This window comes from Aplidium turbinatum, chromosome 2 (genome assembly GCF_918807975.1).
Source record: "Aplidium turbinatum chromosome 2, kaAplTurb1.1, whole genome shotgun sequence".
In the NCBI taxonomy this organism is placed as follows: Eukaryota; Metazoa; Chordata; class Ascidiacea; order Aplousobranchia; family Polyclinidae; genus Aplidium; species Aplidium turbinatum.
This window is the reverse complement of record NC_137473.1, coordinates 52,981,556-53,006,135: the sequence shown is the minus strand read 5'-3', so window position 1 is coordinate 53,006,135 and position 24,580 is coordinate 52,981,556. Positions and strand designations below refer to the sequence as shown.

Below are 24,580 nucleotides of genomic sequence, written 5' to 3'. Positions count from 1 at the left end.
CTGTAGTAGCTTTAGTTAATAAAGATGCCTTGCTTTGAGCTTCTTATTTTGTTGTAGTTGATATTGTATAAAGGCAACCATAAAGCTTCAGAGATTGAATATGACAAAATCTAGCTCTAACAATTCCTGATAATTTTTAGTATCATAATTTTCATTAATATTTATGCATGCTAGTTTACATTAGCGTAGCCTATACTATTATAGGTTTGCATAGGTTGCAGTAAGCATATTAAAGATACGGCAACCTAGAAGTAGAATACATTTACAAAGATCTTGCAGTAGTATTGGATTGCTACAGTACCGGTAGGCTATCTGAATTTTCATATGTAGGTCTAATCTTGATACCTAAAACTTAATAATTCAAAAACATAAAATTGCGAGTCGTTGCGATACCGCAGCATTATATATTAGTGCTAGCAATGACCTGGGCCTAAACATAGCTTGCAAGTATTCACACATCTGATCTCTTTCCATTGACATTCAAGTATAAATTGATCAAACAAGAAATATGATACCATACAGACACAAGGCTTAAAACAAGATGGGCAATGTAAACAGATACCTCTAAGCACCACAGTAGTGTAAATTAATAGTCTGAACTTTACACCTTTGGCTGCTGAGAAAAATCAGATGTGCACGAACCGCGAGTGGAAAGCATCGAAGATTGTCAAGGCGATTTTAATGGTTTGACGTCATCATAGGACATTTTTTTTCTTTTTTTGGAAGGTTTTCAAGGACTTTTTTAGTTTGACTGTAAAGATTTTGAGCCACCAAATGTATTTAACCATTGAGCCATTTATTGTACCCTTTTTCTAGATTGAACACGCAAATATTCAACATTTCCATGATTATCTCGTCAAGACACAGCGGGCTATATTATGGCAAGGAATAGCCTACTTAAAATACCGTAGGCTAATTTTTGTTTGTGAATCCAATGTGCAGGTTAAACAATAAACATGTCTCAGTGTTTTTCCTGGCTGCGCTGCAAATCCATATATTCATTGAAATCGGTATTTTGTTTAGATTCTATCTGAGCAGACAAAAAATTCATAAGCCTGTACGTAAAATTTCACTGTGAATTTTATTGGAATTAGAAAATGTAGGCTATTCTCTTGTTTATTGGTCTGGTGTAGCAACCGTGCAAACTTAAAGTTTACATTTTGTTGCTTTTACCTTGCAGGTTGTTGTCCCTGCAATGGTCAAAAATTAAAGCAAACTAAACTGACTTTTTAAAGTTACTTCATATAGGCTACAAGAGATTTGGATCAATTTATACAAATTTCAAATCAATTGCATTAGCCTACTAGGCCTACTGTATAAAAATACACCATCAATATATTCAATTAGCCAACATTGACCTAAAATTTTCAAATTTATAGCTACTTCAAACCATGAAATTAATTATCTTCAGTTTATAACAAATTATATGCTTATTAGGTCAAATTGTTGTTTCAATGAAAAAAGCACTTCGCCTCAGTCTGTTTTTGACCAGTTTTAATAAAATGATGCATTTAGAATGTAGGCCTATATGCACCAGCATTTTGAACAGCATTCCTTGCTTTAGTGTGATTGCAGGCAGTTATGCCAAATCTTCTTCCGACATTCTTCTTCAGACAATCCAGTGATCAATCTTTGACGTTTGTCCACCCAAGTTGCTAAGCTTCACACAACACTCCACGAAGCTGCTTAACACGTCACAAAATTCGCGTTTTTGCCGTTTCTACCTTTTTCTAGACCTCTGCTATGCTTGACATAATATTATTTTTTGTTGTGATTGGTCAGAAATAAAAACTGAACAGTTCCTTAGTTAGAAAACAAAACTGTTCATGCTAGTGAGTGTCCAAGTTTCTAGGCTTCTGATAGTCAAGTAGATCATTTCCACCATAGGATATCGAGTTTGCTGTTTTCCTTTTATTGCACCATTTGAGCGAAAAACAAAAAATGTAATAAAGTAATAAAGAAAGCTTCACTCACATTACTACAAAACTACTTTTTGCGTAACAGCATTGCTTATACATAAAGAAAATTTCACAACATAACTAAACATTTAGCCAATAAATCGTATAGTCTATAGCTTAAACTCTAACACTTTTACGCGAATGTTTTGACACAAAACAAAGCTCAACATAACAAAGGTTAAAAGCAATTAAAATATCAATTTAAGAAATCCTCTGAAAAAATATCCCCTACAAACTCCGAATAGTGACAGAACTCGACATTGGAAACGGTGAGAAACCATTTCAGTAGCACTCAGACGTTGCAAACAAAACCAGCGATAGCAAACACAGTAGCGTTGACAGAGGGGTGTAGGGTGTACTTTCGGATTTGGGATGACGTCAGGGACAGGGAACTTAAAGAAGCCACCTCATATTTTTAAAGTGCGTTTTTCTTAGAAGTGTCTCAATTTGGAGTCCGAAGATCTTATGGGCACAGGGCCCAAATTATCTTCGGCCCTGTTCAAGAATACCAAAATACATACGCAGCAGGAAATAGCATCGTTAATTTGACAAGTTGTTTTAAGCGTTTAACTGATATATGCTATTATCGGATTAGATAGATTAGATTATTATAAATACCGGATTACTTTGTACAGTAGAATTCGTCTGTTCGCCTAATTTATCACTTTTTTCTGATCCCCTTGAGGTGACGAATTAGGCGAATTCTACTGCAGTTGGAGGTTCATAAATCTTATGTGGTTTATGCGTTTAATTGGTGTGCGGTTAAAACCAAGTTCCTCTGTATCTATTTCACAACTACAGTGCTGCCAATACCTTTTTGAATAATACTATTTAACTTTATACAAACATTGAACCTAACGTAACGCAAAAGAGAAACAAAGCGGAGTAAAATTAATGACAACGTGCATCAAGTCAGCTCAGACTTTTAAGCGATTGATGCGTTCGCTGTCGAGAAACAAGTAGATCTGATTCAAAATATGAAACAAGTCTATTGAACTTAAAACGTACTTTGATAGATATCAAACCCACCATTTCTTCATGCAGGCTACACAACGGATCCCCAATACCAAAACTGTGTGTGTTGACTGGTTACCAAACTTCCATTGATTAAATTACTGTAAGAATTAAGGAAAATACTTTACGAAAATTGCAAATGTCATTAATCTTTGCGGATAAAAGGGAAGGAATTAACTACTGAGGAAAACAACCGCAAACTAATAAACTAAAAATCTATGAGGTGTTTGTAATTGACAATTTGTAGAAATATACGTCTTTGTTTAAACGCCATGGAGCAAGTGCATACAGGCAATGGATATCAACGCAATCTACTCGTTCGTGGTAGTTTACAGAAGCTGTTGTAGTTACATTAGCAAACGTAAATCTGATGTAAAGCTTCCACGTAAAGCACTTTCTACGAAGCAAAAGCAACTCTTCAGATAACTCCGCTGCTCCCACCATTCCTGCCTCTGTTCTTCGGAATCTTTCACCCTCTTGACTACCTTGTTGATCATCAATGTCATTTGCGCGTGACGTCACCGGTGATGACGTGATTTTCCTCTCACTGACGGCTTGATGACGCTTTTTGTTTTAGGACGTGACGCAAACCAGGAAGTCTAGAAGAGATAAATGGTTTGCAGCGAAACTTAAATACTAAAATCGTACAAAAAAAAACTTAACTTTAGCAGAGGGTTCGTTTTGTTGCACCATTGTACTGTATGTCTATTGTCTAATGTCTATCACATGGTACATTATTAAAAGTAGAAAAGCGTACAAATTTAAAGCAAATTCAACTGTAAATTTCATGATACAATATTTTCCTGCGTTTTTTGTAATAACTGTATACTCAGCTATCACGAGATGTTGAAACTAATGACTAGTTTTATCTCCGACGTTTCACCAGTTGGCAACAAATAAACTATTTGTTCTGGAAAATCTGAATTACTTGTTCAACAAATAACTTTATTGTTTTAATTCACATGTGGCACAAAGCTGATCGTAGACAGAGAGGTTCGTCGCAAATTGTCCGCCCGTTAGCTCAGTGGTTACGCGCCCGGCTCAAGATCACATGGCGCTGGTTCGACTCTCGGGGTGTGCCCACTGTGCCCTTGATCAACGCATTTCAGGACTGTTCTCCATTCAGCGGCACGTAATGGATGGAATAATTCCCCGGCAACAACACTTCCACAATCGGAAACTTCACTCTGCCAATCTTGGTAACCGGTTCTGCGTCAAGAGCCTCTACAAGTATGCGAAACTACCAGGAATAACCTATCAAGACTTTGTCAGTCCGAGGATAAAGATTAAAACCAACCCAACAAAATTTGTTTGAAGCTACAAAAAGTCGATGTTAATCTAACATTGGTTGATTGACGGGCAACCGAATTAAATGACATAAATTACAGCAAAGTAATACAAAACTCACTCTGTACTCCAAAACATCTCGAACAAGCTTCTCTTCATCTTGAGTGAAGTGTAGCACAGCCGATATAGCCCGAATAAGCTGCAACGCCTGCAAGGGAAACGGTTAATCTGTTACTAATGTACCTCATTTCACAAAACACTTTAATGAGCATTGGAGGCGGTCATACAAATGGAAGCAATTTGGTATGCTTGTACTTTTTTTTATAATAAATAGAATTTACAGATTAATTATATCTCGAACGTTTAAAAATATCGCGCCCATAGCGCTGCGTGTATGTGACGTGTAATACAATTTTAAGAAACATCCCGATGGAAATACTCTACATGGAAAACTAAACAAGTAAGAGACAGACACTTTTTCAAAAAAACATTAACATCACACAAAGAATAAATGAAATACAACAAATTTTAGCCTGCAATAAATTTCCGTATTAGAGACGATGTCAAATTCCTTACCTCTGATTGGCCACAAGAAATGAAGGTCAACACAACGTGCTTCAGATATTTAATAACAACGTCCCTCTGCCCGTCGCTTAGGGATGGGTCGTCTAGGGACATGTCCCCAGCCAAGAGAGACGGCAGGGGGTCTGCTTCTTCTGATTCTAAGACATTGTGTGGTTGAGAAGAAAGGCTGCCGTTGAGAGGCACCTCGGAAGTATTGTCGCCTTTCTGCGAGAACTTGGAGGCTTGTTTCCCGCCGGAAAGGCGAAGACCGCCCGATCGTGATGAATCTGGCGCAGCCACTTGATTTTTACTCTGCAATTTGATGTAATACAATTTTGGTAGAGAGGTGACTTTCTTTAACCATACACAGATAAAACCAAGCAACCACACAGCATTTAACATCATACAATTAGAGTGAACATACAACTATAAACTACAAACGTTTTCGGCCATACTCAAGTTAGCCCTTCTCAAGTAACGATAACTGATTTTATATCTACATTGGAAACAACCAGTTTATAGTTTTATGTTCACTCTAATTGTATGATGTTAAATGGCGTGTGGGTGCTTGGTTTTATCTGTCAATTTGATATAAAGTTTCAAATAGTTGCCCATAAGGTAGGAATTGTTCTGTGCCTTAACTTTTAAAGTAATGTTTTCTCACCAGTTCTTTCTGCAGCGTCTTCTTTATGTCGCTCAATCTCTGCTGATGCAGTTTGAGAGTGCGATCCTTATCCAGGATGCGATCTTCCAGACGAGCTTTCTCCGCACGAAGAATCTTCACTTCCTCCCCTTCCTCCGCTTGGTTGTTCTGTCGTCATAACAACGGATAGGATTATGAGTCATCAATCATTCAAAGTTTAACGATCAAAGCAGTCAATTAATATTTTCAAAGAAAATGAAGGGGTGTACCAGCAAACATCTATAGGATTGGCCCATGATACCAGAGAAGGATCCACAGAGGATACAAACTGATATGAATGAATCAACAAGTGAATAAAAAAATAACAGTTAACCTCTCAAGTACATGTAGCTCCACACAGAGTGAAATTTACATGCCTTTTGACTCCTTTTTATTTCTTTAAAAGTAATGTCTAAAAAGACATTATTGACCCAAAAAGAATGTCTAAACAGACATTAAGAAAAGTAACTACGGACAAAGGCCAGTGTTTCGATCTTCCGATCTCTTCAGCGTAGTAAAGTGAAGGTGTAAAATTTCCAATAGGCTGTAAAATTACGTTTCGCTCGAGTCCGAAATTAAATATTAAATCCAGTCTCATTGTCTCACAACAATCACTCAAGTTTCAAATCATCACCTCAACCAACACTTCAAGACAACTTTCCACCTTCACTTTACTACGCTGAAGAGATCGGAAGATCGAAACACTGGCCTTTGTCCGTAGTTACTTTTCTTAATGTCTGTTTAGACATTCTTTTTGGGTCAATAATGTCTTTTTAAACATTACTTTTAAAGAAATAAAAAAGAGTCAAAAGGCATGTAAATTTCACTCTGTGTGGAGCTACATGTACTTGAGAGGTTAACTGTTATTTTTTTATTCACTTGTTAATTAATATTTTATAGAAAAATTTTTTTTTATACACTTCATGCGGTGTTCTTTCACAGCTCACTTCATCGCCAAGTCTAGCAATCATCTTCAATGCCATTACTCATTAGATGCTATTTTTATGTAAAAGTAGTTTATGTAGCGACATTGAAATTATGTAAAAACGAAACGCTTTGCTTATAGGATTGCTTCTACCAAACTAGCAAAATCGGTATCTTTCACATTGTTTCAAACGTCTTCACACGTTGAACAAATGTAAAAGGAACATCAGCTGTTTATCCACCACGACTTCTTTTCATGTGATAAGAAGTTACAGAAAGACGTTGCTAATGAAATTTAGATCTCTGTTGCTTGTTTGATTCATAATTACAACATTGCTTTACTTATAAAAATCTGTATCGAAAGGCTTTTACCAATCAATTGTCCGAAAATTCTCTACACCTACCTTCAAATAAGCAAGTTCTTCCTTGCAGGCCATTAGTTCTTTGGTTCTCGTCTCTAAGTTCAATTCCAAATCCGAGACCTATTCAAACAAATCTGTTGAAAGGGAAAGCTATTGGGTTGTTCATTATCTCCATAACTCAGTTTTCTACAAATTTCGGATTGTGGAGAAAGTTTCTACCAATATCTATGGGTGCCATATCTTAACGATCTTTACTGTAGACGAAAGACAACGTTTTTTCAGAAAGGGCATTGGATTTGAAGGTGGATGGAAAGCAAAAAAAGAGAACGCACAGAAATGATGAGACAGACAAGGAAGATGCGACGGACAGAATGAAACAGGTGAAGACAATCACTATGTAGATAAAAATTGAGGAAACCAAACTGAGATTGGATGATGATAATGATGATAATAATGATGATATTGATGATGATAATGATGATGATGATAACGATAATAATGATGATGATAATGATAATGATGATGATAATGATGATAACGATAATAATGATGATGATAATGATAATAAGGCATCAACTTGGATGAGACCTTGTGTGAAGTTGTGAGTGAGGACATGTGACCTTCTCCTTCGGATTCGATGAAAAGACCAGGCATATCACGAAAGCAAGTGTGCGAAAGGTAAAAAGATCAGTGTAATAAAGGTTAAAGGTTAATGAGAAAGGTTAAAGGTTAGTGTAGTTAAAGTTAAACGCGGAGAAAAGTTATCACCAAGACGAAACCTTATCAGTTAGATCGTTTAGTTTTTCCTCCTTTTCATCCGAAGATCCTTGGAATTGCAAGAGCCCCTCGTGTTTTTCATTGAGGTCACTTCGAACTGCATCCAACTGTGACGTAACAGACTCCAACCTCGCTTCTGTGTCTGTGAGATTTTCCTCGCAAATAGTCAGGTCTGTTAATGATTGAAAATTTCAGAAATGTTTCCATCTACTGACGAAGTTATGAACCTGTTCAATTGTTCATTGAATGAACCAATTCATTCAAAATATTCATTTTATATAATCGGCAAATGTTCAATGGAAAAGCTTTTTAAGACAACAAAATTACAAACACAACCAGCAAATTAGCTCTTTTTCCATTGGTTTTACTCTTTTACAACGTCTACCGACGTTAAATCAATGTAAGACTGGCCGCTTTGTTGGCTGGAAAAGTATTCCTCACCTTTGCTAAGCCTTTCAATTTCTTCTTCTGTTTTTCTAACCCTTTCCTGTTGTTCGCAAAGTTCACTTTCCAGCTGATCATTTCTCTCCCTTGCACCATCTCTGTCTCGACGGAGTTCTTCAAGAGAAAGGGCCATTTCATTGTTAATCTTCTCTCTGTTGGTGATCTCCATCTACAATGCACAAACATTATTGGCTTTTACAAAACATGCCAGAGGTTTGAATGAGCACGGGATTCGCTCTCGGGTAGACCGATTGATTGTTATTCATAGAACCAAAGGGATGTGGGGATTTGTAAAAGTATAAGACTGCTGTTAATAACAGCTTCATTGTGTGAAGATGTGGCCGAGTGGTTAAGAACACCGTAGTACAATCTCGACTTCGATTCTCACTCAAGTCGGAGACGCCCACAACTCAATCTATCTAAGTTGGAAGTTTAATTCCTGGTTAAGACGAATGGATATGCACTAATAATTGATCTCAACGAAAGGTGTAACTCGAGTATGGCGTCTTCCATTTTCGTTCGATCGGGGCCCTAATGGTTCATAGAACTAAAGAACTTTTATTGTTACGCCATAATATATAATGTGACGTAAGTACCAAAGGGGTGACGTTATGCTTACACTCAATATTGTGGAATAGTTATCCTTGGAGAGCTATACATCCCCCCAGGCGCTGGCAGTTCCATGGCTTATAAAGGTTTGAATTTAAACTAATTGCAAAGAGCTGGTCGCTGAGCTGAAATTGTGAGCTGCGTGTTCTTCTCTCGTATTGTCGCATAATATCAGGGCACCGTTGGTTAACCACTGCCCACTGTAACTAGTGTAATCGTCATTACAAACTAGGCCCTCCAAACCATGGAGAGGCCTGTGCAGTGGGCAGTCCTTGATTGTGGCCTGCCATCTAACGGGTGACCCAAAAAGATGCGTACCCATGAAAATTTCAATTGTGACTTTGATTGAAAAGCTATTTATTTCAAATTACAACCACACATTATTCAGTTTATGGAAGACCATTGACCAGAGTTTCAGCTTTTTCTGTCAATTTTTAGTCAATTTATGGCTTTCCCAAGATGTGTTCTAAATGTGAAAAAATCGAATAAAACATGGGTACGCATCTTTTTGGGTCACCCTCGTCACATCTCACCACACTCACTTAATTACTGCTTGTACTTTAGGTGCTTGCTTTTCGTTTGAACAGTTATTGCTTGGAAATTGTTCTTTACATCATTTCAAACTATAAATTAAAAAATTTCTTATAATTTTTAGTCCAACTGCTACACTATAAAGTAGTTTGAACATGAACTTCTTGATTCGATTAGGATAAAGCACTAAGCAGTAAGCTAATATGAACCTAGAAAAAACCCGTTCATTATTCGTATGGCATTCTTTCATCAAATCCTTTCCCATATATACCTGTTTCTCGTTTACATCTTCTGTTAATCGATCCAAACGGACTTTAAGAACTTCCAACTCATCTTCCTTCCGCTTCAGCGTCTCTTCGTGTTCAAACTAAATAGAATATGGCGAATGCACTGTATTGTCATAAGCGAATGCATAGTGGTTAGCGCGCTCGCATTATACGATTGAGCCTGAACCTGGCAACAAAACTTCAAAAATCGAAAATTTCACTCTGTCAATCTCGGTGACCGGGCCTGCGTAAGTGATTCAAAGCCTCTACAAGTATGCGAAACTGCCAGGATAAAGCTCTGCAAGAAGCTTTCCCAGTCCGAGGATAAAGATTCAATCAATCAACCTTCGCGGCGGGTCGTTAATTTGTTCACCCAGGCACTGAATGGCCAGCTATGCTTTAATGAAAGTGAAGGCAGTGACGCAGCTAGGAAGAAAATTTTAGGGAGGCAAGAGTAACTGTTGGGGGGGGGGGGGGAAATGTTGTAATGTTTGAAATGAAGTTTGTTTAAACATATAGCAATGCCATCAAAACGTTGTAATAGCATTAAAACATATTGTTTTGATGGAAGAAAATAGTTTTTAGGGGGGGACGATTGCTCTACAAAGCCCTCCGTGGCTACGTTCCTGAGAGAAGGGGAGATGTAAGGGAACTGGCCATCTTATCAGAATATATCGTTGGGTTTTGTATTCCTATGCTAGCAGAAGAGCTCCACAAAGTCTACCATCAAAAACTTTGGAGACACAAAGATTTGGAAATTTTTTTTAACTGTTTTGGTGTGAAAAGGTAGTTTCACCTTAAATAAGCTTGATGTTATACTTAGTTACGGAAAGCAAATACAGTAGTTCTTATAGTGCTGCGCATGTCATCAAATGTCAATAGGGCCATTTTTCGGCAGCGTTTTCTCCTCATTTACCCATCGTAGATGTTTAAGTGCTGTAGTCATCACACCGTCGGTTTGAGGGTAGTAGCCTGGGCAGTGTTTAAAAGCTTTTTACCGACTTTAAATGACATAAACAAGGATTGATAAGAATTCAGGTCCTTAGATTGAAGTGTTGCAAGATCTACCAAAGGCTTGAACGGAGGCAGTCAAGGCCAACGAATAAGGCAAAGCCATGACAAATCGTAGCTGACGTTGGTAGTATGGCGTCACTGGTGAAAATACAATTCAAGGACAGCACGTATAAAAAAAATTAGCACTGACAATGTTTATTTTTTATTTTTTTGTTAAATGTTGCTGGTGAATATAACTCTTTTGTTGAAGCATATATTAGCGTGTGACTTATCAACAGCATTCAGAGGACTGAAATGTAAAATCTGCAAACATCACAACACATTTTCTCCAAGGCCGCACCCCTGTCAAGTGCGCGGAAGCTAATAAACCTGAGATTATCAACGCAAGGCGATTGTTTGCGAAGGTATGTCGCCTGCCGATATCGGCATCCGTGGCAGTCGTTTCCTGACGATCATACGGGCTGCCTTACATAAAAACAACCATTCACTACGTTGAAAAAACGTCAAAGCCCTCTCCGTTCAATGCACGAGCGCCTGTAGACGTTAAGTCATATTCGACACGTCGTCAGAATGACTTATGACACGAGAAAAACAATTCACAACAAAGCTTCCTGTCTTTTTAGTAACGAGATGGGATAAATTGAACAACTAAAGATAAACTTTACTGATTTAGTGTCACTGATTTAGCAGGCTCGCTACTTTACAATTTCATTGTTTCCTGGCAAAATCGTGCCCTCGTTAAAAACACGGCATTGTGACGTCACAATTATGGTGTTCATTCACAATGTGAGAGCATATCAGTAAGCATAAGTGAACCGTAAAGTACCAGCTATCGGTTTTGGTGGAACAAGACATGTTAAGCTAAGTTTTGTGTTCACTTCAAAAGTGATTATAATTTGGAATAGCATTCCCTTTCGCCGTTATTGAAAAACAAGAAAAGGGAGGCCAAAGAAGACACTGTAAAAGATGACCTGACAAAAAGAAACTTAAAAATTGAAAATGCTAACGATAGAGAGAAGTGGAGGAGTCACTGCAGACAACTGGTCGACCTTTGATGTTTTGGGATGAAGACCAGGCTTCTTTGAAGCAAAATAGAGAGAAATCTCCTTGTGTTCTTGCGTTTAAGAGGAAATGGTATAAAAATCGTTTCTCGTAACCTGAAGTGGGCAGTAACATAGTTGATGTTCGGATCACCAAAATAATAACTTTTAAAGTTTGAAGGAAAACTAGAAGAATTGAAGTCACCCGCAAAAACTCATGGGCTGAACATCAGGTCGTTGGGAAGCTCAATTCGTAGCTCACTTTATTTCACAAGTTTCCGTCTTGGAGATTCTAAGCAAATTGAAGCACTGAGCGCGGATTCGCTTTTATTTTCTTCGGCAAAAAAGACAATCTTTGACAAAAATCTTTTAACCTGTTATCTCCACAGCAATTTACCTACACCTACTAGGCTACAACGCTTCTGATATTCCATCGACGACACACTAGCGTGTAGAGACACACAGTGGGCTTGTAGACAGAGAAGACTCGACCGCACACAGCAGTGATCGAAACCCGCAAGGAAAGATTTGGTGTTTCGTGAATCAAGTTGTATTTAGCTTGATTAATATCATCCTTATAAACCATGCATACTAGGGTGTTTCATTTTTTCACCACTTTTGAAATTCAAAATGCCTGGGGTCCCATCTGGTGGTATTTGGGGAAAAAAGTTTACACCCCAATTTTTTTTCAATTATGACGTCATATTGAGGTGGTCCACGAGGTTTGAAATTTTTGGGCCTCAAAATCTCGAAATTTGGGCGTATCTCCGGAACCACACATCATAGATCGACAAAATTAGTATCAAAATGCGCAGAAGGGTCGGTTTCCTATACCTGATGTAGAGAATATTAAGGTCTATCTGCTTGAGAAAAAAAGTTATTTCAAAAAATCTGATTTTCGGTCTATTTTCTCCTGATGAACAGAGATCAGGTGATCAAGATAATAAGTTTTTCTGTATTTTTCCACTCTTGGAAGCTGTTATTGCGTAGTAATAGTTGGTGTTAAGGTTTCAGTACTGGGCTTGTCTAGTCTTGCTATCTGGTTAAGCAAAGCCCCATCTTGCATTGCTCCGGGTCCCTTCTTGGCACCGTCCACAAAAGAAATGACGTGGGAAAGATATATTTCGTTTATGTGGGACATACATTTAAGGGTATGAATATCATGACCAACTTCATCATTATAATAATTGACCAGTCGAGTATTGACTCCGGACTTTTTTCCTGTATTGAGAGCAGTCGTATCAGCCATGACTGAATATACTTGGGATAGGTGAACTCTGCAAGCCTCCTGGATGATGGTGTCAAAAATCAGTGCTGCAGTGACCGACACAATTTTGGGAAAATATTTAACAGCAAGCACACTTTCGTGCTTCATGCCATTATCATCAACAAGTTGACCCAAGAAAACGTATCGATCTATTTTATCGACAACGCGCCCATCATAACATAACTGCATGGCAGAAGCTGAGTTGAGAAGGTTCTCACTTTCCATCAGAGATTTTTCTCTTGTTTTTTGTCGTTGGCGGTATACTGTCGAAGGTGCTGCAGCTATTTGATCTTTTCCAAGAACCGACCTCATAAGATCTGACTGTTGGCGTACCGAAGTCATCCTACGATCAGCAAGTAAACAACTTCTATCATTTATTGAAAAAGAATGTACTTTCTTGTACACTTTTCCCCCAATAGCTGGTTTCAGAGGCTCGTATTCCCTATCATCTTCCTAATTCATATCCCCATCAGAGTCGCTTTCGCTACTGTGTAGACATCTAACTGCTTCATTTCTTTTTCTTTGTTTCGAACATAGTAATGCCGATGCTTTGGCAGATTGTATGCCAGAAGTGCTCGGTTGTTCAACTTCACTGCTCGTTTCCCACCTCCTTTTATGATTTTCCCGTTCTAAAGCCTTTTCTACATGGTTGACATCTACGCCACTGATAAGCATTTTTCAATCTTTTTGCTGCTCTTTCAAGAAAGCGATTTCTTTCTCCTGGACTCGGTTTTCGAGTTCACAGGTGCAAGAGAGTTTCTTTTGAAAAACAACCAGATTTTCGGAGATCGAACACTTCACTTACATGCACATATATCGAACAAGTTCTGTAACCATTCTTGATTAACCTCATTACCTCTGCGTTTCATTTCTTTTTTTCTTGCTGCATTGTACTTCTCTATCACGTCTTTTAACTTGGCTTCAATTCTCTGTTTGCTAAGCACTGGAAGACCAGTTTTGTTCCATATGCCAACTACATCTTTCAGCAGTTCATCTTTCAAATCTTTGAAATAGAGTACCGTATTTTCTTCAAAAACTTGGGATTAGTTTCGGCTACCGTACTCTCTTCCTCAAGTAAAAATAGTGATGATTATATCTGAATTAAGGGGAAGCACATTTTTCTCCGATTCCTTGAAGTTTTGCATCGACTTACTAATACTTGGCCTTAATGCCATAATGACACTTAATCAAAATCTAAAGCAGGTGAGCATACATACCTCTTCCTCAACGGTTACATTATAATATCCTCGACGAGGAATAGCCATCATCATCATTATAATAGCATTACCTTCAATTATTACCCTTTCGTCTCTTGCAAAACGAACAAGGACTATTATTACGCAATAGCAGCTTCCAAGAGTGGAAAAATACAGAAAAACTTATTATCTTGATCACCTGATCTCTGTTCATCAGGAGAAAATAGACCGAAAATCAAATTTTTTGAAATAACTTTTTTTCTCAAGCAGATAGACCTTAATATTCTCTACATCAGGTATAGGAAACCGACCCTTCTGCGCATTTTGATACTAATTTTGTCGATCTATGATGTGTGGTTCCGGAGATACGCCCAAATTTCGAGATTTTGAGGCCCAAAAATTTCAAACCTCGTGGACCACCTCAATATGACGTCATAATTGAAAAAAATTTGGGGTGTAAACTTTTTTCCCCAAATACCACCAGATGGGACCCCAGGCATTTTGAATTTCAAAAATGGTGAAAAAATGAAACACCCTAATGCATACGCAAGCATGCAAAACGACCAAAATAAAATGAACATGGCGCTGAGTCGGTGGGACGAGTGTTCGCGGCTCTATGACGTCATTTGAATCTTATCTTCACATTCTGTCGGTACAAAACAAATTTTTAAGAACTTAAAGACGGAAGAGAAAAGATCGTTTAGTCGAATTTTAACTGAAAAACTAAAATTGGCGAATTTTAACTGAAAAATGTGGCTTATACTTAACTTCAAAAATAAACTTGAAACCCTTTAGCAAATGAAGTGTTAATAAACCAAGGCACTGAAAGTTGCACGGTTTCTGACATTCCACCGCATAAACCCGATCTAACTCCTGAATCGTTTAGATTAGACAATGTATGTTGGAGTCGCTGTCAAAATTAGACGAAATAACGAGAGCAGAGTGGCCAGTTCCTTTTCTCTCGGCCGCCTTACTTTCAGTAACTACGCCCACCCAATTTATTACACCTTGGGTGGAGGTGAGTTTTGGTTTTGTAACAGCCAGTTGAAGGTGGGTCCCAGACACAAACAGTCGCTTTTTGTTTTGATTCAACTTGAGATGTTGAATCAACGTAGAAAACGACTGGTTTTCTGCCACGATCACATGAATAACAAGCGAGCGCTTTAATAGCTGTGCTATTCCAGTTTTGCATAAAATGCTTTTAAGTCCACGAAACCGCTTCCTACCTTCAAGCTCCGAGCTAGATTTGCAGATTCTTTCATCTGCTCCGACAACTTGTCGATTTTGACTCGTAATTCTTTCTCCAAGTTTCGTGCTTGCTGATCAATGTTGGTCTCTCGCTTCTTCGCTTTATTGATATTCAAGTCATGGATTGCTTGCTGTTGAAGTAAAGAAGTGAATTGTTAAATGTCAAACGTCGGAACCAATTCAACCGGTTTCAACTAGAATTTACCTGTTCTATTAGCTTAGCTTCCAACTCAGCGATTTGTTGCAGGACTACTTCATTATGCGAGGAGAGATCGGTGTTTTCTTCTTCCAATGCTTTGATCTTCGATTTAAATGAGTTTTCCTGCAACAACATGGTCAAGTTGGGACGTGTGGAAGACAAGGAGCGATCAACTGCAGACAAATTGACCAATTGAGGCAGCGTTTCTCAGTGATCCACAAATTTTTAAAGCAACGAGCTACAAAAATAAATTTAACCGAATTAAATTTGAGTGAGCGCATATTATAAAAACCACGAAGTAGCAATTTATTTATTTATTGACCTTCAATAAGTTTTTAAAATCGCACGCAGGCAGTGGCTATGCTGAGTTAGTTTTGGTACATTAGAAACACCCAAAGGCTGTGCACCTAGAATGTTAAATAATCCTGTGATTTTACTTTGTGTTAAACGTTTGCCAACACCACGAGTACAAAACAATTCACAAAATTTATTGCTAAAAAATAATATTCTGTTCATTCTGCCATCGCTCAAAACAAGGGGCTAGTTGTAACAACCTTTGCGTCAGTTTCTTTCTTAATCTTTTCCAATTCGGTTGTTTTCTGTGACAGTTCATCGCAGTCCTCTACTATCTTTGCATTGAGGTGAGTCACCTAAAAATAAAGCGATTTATCAGAATCTTGAATATCAATGAAAGAAAACTTTGGAAGATCGCCAGTGTCTGTATCAGATTAGGCACATAATAATCATCATCACCACCAGAACCTTGAAAACTTCACATAACCTTTGACAGGATCTCAGAAACAACAAAACAAAAATGTATGAGACGTTAATGATGGTTTAGTTTTTGAGACAAAGAGTAAATGCGACCTAATTTACAAGCGAAGCAAATACGATACTATAACTAATATTTATACATTATTTAACGTAATAGAGCTTTATGATTTATTTAATATATTATCTACTTACTTAAGCCTAAAATAATGTTGAAACCCAAAGTTACAACTTGGATAAACGAGGAAAGAATATGAAATATTGACAAAGTGCGAAAAACATTGTTGCAAAACTTTCACAAAATGGAGTTTAAGGCATCGCTGAGATGAAGTATTTTTCTACATCACTTTTCCTAAATTAATTTTACGTTAAACTTACATTCATTCGTTAGAATTACATTTTGCACAAACCTGAGTTTCCAAGTGATTGATTCTATCCGACCAGGTTGACTTGATGTTCATTAGTTGCTGGTGGGACTCCTCTAACTTTTGCTCCAGTGACGATCTCTGACGTCACAACCATAGTTTGTTAGTAAATTATGTGTGATTCAATTGATTTTCACTCCAGCCAGTTTTATCAACGTGGTTTTCAAAGTGAAAACCAATTCCGATTTGTGAGAAAACATCTTCACCCAACTTTTATCACTTAGTGTCATTTTTGTGGCTACTACTTCAGTCAACTTTATCCCAATATCATTTTATGGGTCTAATTAAAAAAAAATGTAAAAAATTAAAAATTCATAACTTCAGTTCACCAAAAGACAAATCTGCAGAGCACATTGATATAGAGAGTATTAGATTAGATCTTCTGGACATGAAAACTAAATACGTTTGCTTTGAATTTGCAATGTCAAGTTCCCACCTCATTGAGGAGAGCTTGTACTTGTTCGTCCTGTGGTAGCTTCTCCGCGCTAGAACGGATCTCTAACATCTTCAGCTTGTCCTCCAGGTGACGTATGAGCACTACACGTTCTTCCAGATCACTTTGAGCCTAGTACAAAAGAAAACACAAGCAGCGCATGAATGAATTTTAATCCAATGACGATTGCATCATTACAGAAGATCCAGTTGTGAAACAGTAAGACAGAGACGGTGGTTCAACTTTGGAGGAGAGCAGCAGAGCACTACATTTCAAGGACATCTCTCCACTTAGCGGCACCTAGTAATTGGAATAAGCAACAACCCTTCAACTACAAATAGAAACATATACAAATATCCCAACAAGTACGCGGAAGTAAGAAGATTGAGATTTCCACGAGGTATTCTTGGCCGAAACATAGGTTCCTTTAATCAACTACATTCAGATTTCAAACAAATAATCTATTTCAAACTCTACAAAACTGAACATGACCAACTTCACTACTTCACAACTTACGTATCACACAGCAGTGTCTAGATAACCCCCAGCCACTATTACTTGCCCTTGCGAACATAACAGTTGACTAAAACATAGTTAAATGCGGCATTATAGTGATCCCCTCACTTCAGAAAGAGATAATGCTTACAAGCTCAGCCACTACCAACCTTGTTAAAGACAGCTTCGCTATTATGCTTCAAGTATTCATACTTGTCTTCAAGGCTACTGTGTGCATTTTCCACATTGGTTAAATTGCTACGCGTCTACATGAGAGGAAGGTTAGTGCAAAGTCGCAAGAGATGGCATCAGAATGCAGGTAGATATAAAGCACACGGATTTTGTTGGCGATTTAACGTTAGTAATAATATTTAATTTCTGAAATGGTTAGTTAAGTGTAATAACCATCACAACTGTGCAAATGTCGGTCAAGCCAATGCAAGATATCACGCTAAATGTAAGATACTGTGTTAATGACAACTACGTTAAATCTATGGATTAATAATCAAGTAAAATGCAAACAACATTAACTCGTGAAACAGCAACAATACTGTAAGATTACGTTCTGCATATTATATTATAAAGAAAATGAAGTATCTTTTGACAGGTGTCAAACCAACAACAATGCTTGATATGAACGACTCGGTTACATGTCTTGTAATGCAAAGAAATTTATTTGAACTGACTGGTGTGAAAATAAACTTCTTTGCATTATATTATAAAGTAGTCCCCGCTTGTTAAGCCCAATTTGGTCCGGTCCGGAATTATTGAATGTATAGGAGTGGCAGAGAATCATCCCCGCTTAATAGGCCAACCCGCTTAATAAGATTGTCCAGTCGCGAGGTGGGCTTAATAAGGGGGAACTACTGAACTACAAGACTGGGTTGTTAAAACGATAGTCCTCGGTTAGAGAGGCTTAAACAAAGAAGAAAAAGTATAAAGTAGAGTTTAGTGAAAAAAGTATTTTCAAAATCTGACAAATAGCCTAAAACCACCAAAAATTGAAGTTGAAATTAAGGATCACTTGCTCAATCTTTCGGATGTAGTGTGAAATGGGGTTAGGGATTGTGTTTGGTGATGCCATGTATGCTGCTTTCTTGTGGTTAATTTAAATCTCGTATTTTGTGCTGATGTAAGTGGCGTTTATAGATCGCCCGAGGATTGCTAAATTACCGTAATTATTATTTATAAAACAAATGGCTTAGTACGCCTTGAAGCAGTCGGGACACTCCCGTTAGTGCTGACGGCTTAGTACAATGAGAACCTTATTTTCTCATCCATCGATGCTGGATGAAGTATGGGACTCACGTTTACCTTTATAATACAGAAACATGAGAGCTGATGTTTTACCCCAAAGCAGTGTTGTTTCTGTAACAATTGCAATTGGCTCTGAAGTTATTGACATTTCAAAAAAATTTCAGCTTCGGCTGCGAAGCCAATCCTGGAAGCAACTTTCAATTTTACAAGTTATGGTGGTAGTGGGCCATTTGTCAAGTTTTGGTGATAACATGCTTTTAAAAGTAAACACAATTTTTCCCCAACTTGATATGAAGTGGCAATGCCTTTATCTCTTACACTGAAATTCATAGAAATCCATAATGACATGAAGTCACATTGCACGAACTATTGCAAACAACCTAAGCAATGTATGACTGCAGGGAGACATGAAGTTTTATTTTATACCTTTTGCAAGTCCAATGCCACTGATGATAGTTTATTCTTCAAGTCAGCATTTTGATTTAAAAGTTTCTTTCCCGCAGTTTCAGCTTCATCAACGACACGTGATAGCTTCTCTCTAAAAGTTGCAGTCAAAACTTTAAGTATTTTTTATCACTTTCTTCTAGTTGATCAATATAACAAGTTTTCCAAACAAATCCAGTCGACAAAATTCGTCCTTTTCACACTTATTCAACAAATATAAATGTAAAATTAACGGATTTTGCAGATGGAATATAATTACTGTAGCATATTCATTGAATTTAATCCTCGCTTTCAGGATTGATTTTCCATGTTATTTCCTTTCAAGTCACCGTTTTAATCTCGCTTGCATAGTCCAATGCCGAGAGCCCCTACGACGTTCGAAAGAACGTCGGTTCGACACCGCTCAAAAGCATGCAGTTGTGTCTTAGGGGGTACCATTAAATGAGGACACAAAGATAGACCCTCGTCTTCACGATCTAATTTTTTAACAACCTGGCGTAAGCCTGAACAAAATGGTAAAGTAATGCATTATTGGGTTCGGCGATTCAAAATGACTTTAAAATACTTATGACATCAGCTTGTGATATCAGTGCCAAGCGAGTTATATCGAGGTGTACTGATATAGTTAGACCTCGACCCTCAACAACCTGCTTCGACGCTACCCAACTAACTACCTCCTTTTTATATGTATTGATTTAAAGTTTGTGGACGTTAAATCAACGCAAAGAAGGTCTTATTTGATCGCTGGGATCTGACACGAATTTCTTCAAAAGTTTTTACTCTTTTTCGTTCAAATCGATGATAACATAACAATTTTTACAAAAACGCGAGTCTGACTGAAGAGGTCTGAGAGAGTGCACAGCTGACAAAAATTCCTCTTTCCACATCATTTCAACGACGATAGACGTTAAACAATGTACAAAAACAACTCTTGCTATTAAAAATCTACTGTAATGTAGGGCATTACTTTTCATCAGTGACATCATTGAGTGCCGTTTCTATTGTTTCCTTGGCAACCGAGCTCTCCCTAAGCAGGGTTTCCAGTTCGTCATTGCGATCTCTACTTTGAATCAAACTAGCGACGTTCTCATCCAGCTCCTGCTGGAGAGACTTGGCATCTTTTTCGCTGTTCATCAACTGGGGAAGAAGATGCATTTGCATAATAATAATAATAATGTTAGTATTTATATAGCGCTGTATCCACCGCAGAATGCGTTGCTCCTCAGCACTTTACAAAGCAGACAGTGTCAATGCAGCCGTATAGAGGCGCAACTGAGTACATTATTACCCGAATCCTTTCCATTGCTCAGTGCCAAGCAGGAATTGGATTCAGTACCATTTTTAAAAAGTCTTTGGTATGACCCGACAAGGTATCAAACCCATGCCTATTGCCTACCGATTCAGAGGCGGGTGCACTAACCACTAAGCCACCGAGCCGGTAAGGGACAAGGTTCCATGAAACTCAAATACATTAAGTCCAATAGCACAACAAGTAAAACAGTTTACTAAGAATTACAGACATTGCAATAAAGGTTGTAGTCAAAACATCCAAGTATGTCCAATATCATTACCATATGCTTCAGTTTAGCAAGTTCCTGCCGTTGCAGGTCATGAATTTCTTCACTGTTGTCACGTTTTGCATAAAATTCGTTTTTTTGTTGTTCAAATTCTTCCTTTTCTATATCCCATCGCTCAACCCGAGCACTCAGTGCATCGTTGTCCTATGGGTGCAAGTTCAACCGAAATAAGCAAGAGTTGATAAAAAGCTGCTAGATTTTTGAACAACTTTTTTATCCTTTTAGATCAAGTTAAAACTTGGTTGAAAAGTAATTCTTTAAAAATGCATATTGAATGATTTTAAGTTTATTTTAAATGATTCAGATGTATCATTTTAATTATGTCATTTTTTCATGTTAAACCCGCTAAAGATACTTTACTTTGTTTATGAATATGATTCAGATGTGATGCCAAGTTGTGTTTAATATAATGCTAAAGTATTTTTATTATCTTACACAATTCATAAAGCTTGATAAAATAAAAATAAATATGACATAGGCCTGCTTTACCTCTTGGAGCCTTTCGACAGTTGCAGACAACTCAATATCATTTTTTTCAAACCGAGAGATTGTTGATTCATATCGCTTCTTATCATTTGCATATGTTTCATTCAGCTCATTGAGTTTACGAAGAGCACTGTCTTGCTGCTTCTCTAGAGCATTCGAAAGTTTTTCACATTCTCTGCTGCGCTCTTTCAATGACTGCCCATACTCTGGAAAAATTATACACAGTTCATCACTCAGCTGACAGATTAAAAACACACAATTTCCAATGTAACAAACAATTTAGGCACTCAATCACACAGGTGCCACAGTGTGGGCACTGGACATCTGTCACTTACCGTATTGCCAAAATTCACAAACTTATTTCAGAAAAGAATATTGAACTAGTCATATTCTTCCTCTTCCATTTTACGTTGCCGAGGTAGGACTGGGTCTGGCAAGACACATCCTCAGTCTCCACTCATCACAATCTAGGCCCTAGGGGGTAGCGTTGGTCATCTGCCACCGCTTCATGTCATCAGATATAGTATCAGCCCACATCTTCCCAGGAGATCCAGGCTTGTTTGCGCTAGCAACTCGCACATGTCGGCAATGGTTTATCCATCCGCTGCTGCTTTCAACATGTCCAAACCAGCAGAGATGGTTGTAACTTGTAACGAAGGACATCCTCGATCTTTGGCAAGCCGAGACTGGCAAGTAATGTGTCTGAGCTGGTGCACTGGATCTTTTGTGGTCTGATGTTGCAGATCCGTTTATGTCACTTTATTGATTCACTAATTCTCCAAGTTGGAATATATATGTAATGTAATTATGAAAGATATCAAAATTAAACAAATATATAATATAAAATAATACCATATATATATATATATAAAACTTTGAATTACCAGCCAATTTGACCTCTAATCGTTTCACTTGAGTTGTTCTGTGCATCAGCATAGAGTAAAGATCTTCTTTACTGGAGGACTCAGTTGGCTGAAAACCAAATGGTCTACTGTTAATTCTTCATTTGTTATTAAAAATTAATGGTATATTGTAATAACAAAGTAATGCGGAAATACACCGGCTATTTAAAACACATTCCGATAAAACAACTGAAATGTAGCAGAGAAAAAAAACTAAACAGAACTGTAAGCCTAAAATACATATTATATCTGCTATTTCTATTAAAAGTTTAAATGAATGGTAGAATGTATAATGACACCAGAGTCACCAGACTAACAAAATTCATTCTTTATGCAACATCTGGAGTGTTGAGTTAATGTCAGATAAATATTTGTTTGTTAGCCTGGTTGTACCAGTCTAAGCACTGTTGCTAAGATGTTAAATTGGTACTATGCAGCCAATTGCCTAATTTACTAACCATATCATCGGAACTGTTCAATGAATTGAGGCTGTCAGTTCGTTTCATGTTTGACTGTGCATTAAATGATCTGCTCGATCGTCGACCTTCTTCCACACGACGTGCGCTAGATGGTGTCCCACTCCCATTCTCTTGAGCTGGTTCATTTTCAATTTTTTGACGTAATCTTTTGAACATTGTGATTAGCAGCTTGTTTAAAGTTGATTGATTACATACTAAAAAACACAAATTTGGTATTTAGTAAGCCCAGCATTACACTGTAACAGATTTTAGTGTCGCAATAAAATATTATGACTCTACATTGAAAACCAGAGTAGCTTATGACAATCATAGTTTCACTTCAAAAAAAAAATGCACAAAATTTGAACAAACTAGCTGTATGAGATACACTGCAACAGCAAGGTATTTTGTAATTGATTAGTTTTCTATTGTATCTCCAATTTTGTTTTGGTGGATATATATATATATCATACAATAGAAAATTAAACAACTACAAAATACCAAATTGTTCAGCACATTTGATAATTATTACTGGCTGCAACACACACATGGGAGAATACCCTATTCTTAAAGAAATCTATATATGCATTGCATACAAGTTTGATACAAAAACATCAAACATCCATACAAAGTTTTTTGAAGTGAGCACAATTTAGAACTTAGAGTACAGAAAAATACATACAATGCTAAGCATTTGCTTTTCAAATGATTAAAATTAGATTGTCATGCAAAATACTTCAGGATACTTAAAGTCTCACATGGCCTACAAGACACAGTAAATAAACACCAAATAATTTTAAAATGATACACAGCACATAACTAAAGTAGAAACAACATATGTTTATCACATTTTCTTCCACAAACTTTCACTAAACCAACCAGCCGGCCTATTTCGATTATTGATGCTTATAATACGCTGCACTGGTGAAGCTTCATCAACATTTTCTCCAATATCATTTTTGTATTTCAAAACAGCTTCTTCAGATAACTTTTCTCCATTTTCTCTCAACACTTTCCGAACAATCTCAGTTTCATATCGACTTTGATCGTAACAAGTTTGACATAACATCCACTTTCTGTGATAGTTTCCACAGCTGTCACAAGGTATAAGATTATGCCATGATTTAACGAGAGGATAATAATGTTGAATATTGTTTTTATTCCTCCATCTTCTTTCCCTGGAAACTCTATGCTTCGGAGGACATTTTGTTAAAATATTTGTCGTTAGAAAAAGTGTTCGATTTGATAACAAAATAGAGGAATTCCAGTTTACTTTTAACAAAATACTCTTGGTAGACACGGCTCCAAGCATATTATAAGAGTTATAACACAAACCTATACAAAAGAACAAGTTAAGCTGAATTCATTTGAAACATGGCTTGAATCAATGAGTCCAAATGTATATCATATATTATAGATTGGTTGCTTTTAAAGCACTCTTCCATAGCATTAAAAAGATTTATAATTATTATTTTTACAATATAATTTTATCACTCCAGAAAATAAAGGCTTTTGAAAAATTTGTTGAGAATGCACATTCAATTATTTTTTTTTACATAAGTGGCAGATGTTGCGCCACTAAAAGACAGAGATGTGGAAATGTCCTCAGTGTAAATTGGCACATTGTTTGCAGAAACAAAAAATTAATGCAAAAGTACAAAAGCCATGCCAAGACTGGATTTCCGCCTTTACTAAGTGGATACATCGAATTTCCGCCTTTTCTACATTGAGAAAATTCTTCACTTCGGCAGATAATATGCCATTTTACACTGTGGAATTTTCCGCATTTTGGCCTTTTTAGTGGTGCCCTGGCAGATGTAGCAGAACAAAGTCACAATGGTTCATATTATAAACTACTGAACTGTCAAGGCTTGCATTTAAAACCTTGGATCTGGTGTACAAGTCTCCGCCCTGGTCAAAAATATCATGTCATAGTTACAGTACATCCCA

At 37.3% G+C, this 24,580-nt stretch overlaps 2 protein-coding genes across 3 annotated transcripts; both read right to left on the bottom strand.

Annotated features, from left to right (window-relative positions):
• Positions 1 to 1,891: 1,891 nt before the first annotated feature.
• LOC145788212 (golgin subfamily A member 1-like) lies at positions 1,892 to 23,478 on the bottom strand. 2 transcript variants are annotated; one of them, XM_082599909.1, is made up of 20 exons: positions 22,631 to 23,478; positions 22,155 to 22,242; positions 21,274 to 21,476; positions 20,779 to 20,928; positions 20,175 to 20,344; positions 19,190 to 19,301; positions 17,677 to 17,772; positions 17,015 to 17,143; positions 16,564 to 16,659; positions 15,937 to 16,032; positions 15,389 to 15,505; positions 15,162 to 15,314; positions 9,424 to 9,519; positions 8,010 to 8,181; positions 7,571 to 7,740; positions 6,834 to 6,911; positions 5,488 to 5,634; positions 4,836 to 5,135; positions 4,381 to 4,467; positions 1,892 to 3,571 (listed from the first exon to the last, which is right to left on the bottom strand). In XM_082599909.1, the coding sequence occupies exons 1-20, from the start codon at positions 22,805 to 22,807 to the stop codon at positions 3,491 to 3,493; spliced, it is 2,718 nt and encodes a 905-aa protein (XP_082456035.1). In that variant the 5' UTR covers positions 22,808 to 23,478; the 3' UTR covers positions 1,892 to 3,490. The 2 variants fall into 2 exon arrangements, with proteins under 2 accessions (XP_082456035.1, XP_082456036.1); XM_082599910.1 differs by lacking the exon at positions 17,677 to 17,772.
• Positions 12,049 to 14,412, bottom strand: LOC145788213 (uncharacterized). The gene is made up of 2 exons (XM_082599911.1): positions 14,212 to 14,412; positions 12,049 to 13,046 (listed from the first exon to the last, which is right to left on the bottom strand). Exon 2 carries the CDS (start codon positions 12,962 to 12,964, stop codon positions 12,452 to 12,454), a length of 513 nt encoding a protein of 170 aa, XP_082456037.1. The 5' UTR covers positions 12,965 to 13,046; positions 14,212 to 14,412; the 3' UTR covers positions 12,049 to 12,451.
• Positions 23,479 to 24,580: the final 1,102 nt, after the last annotated feature.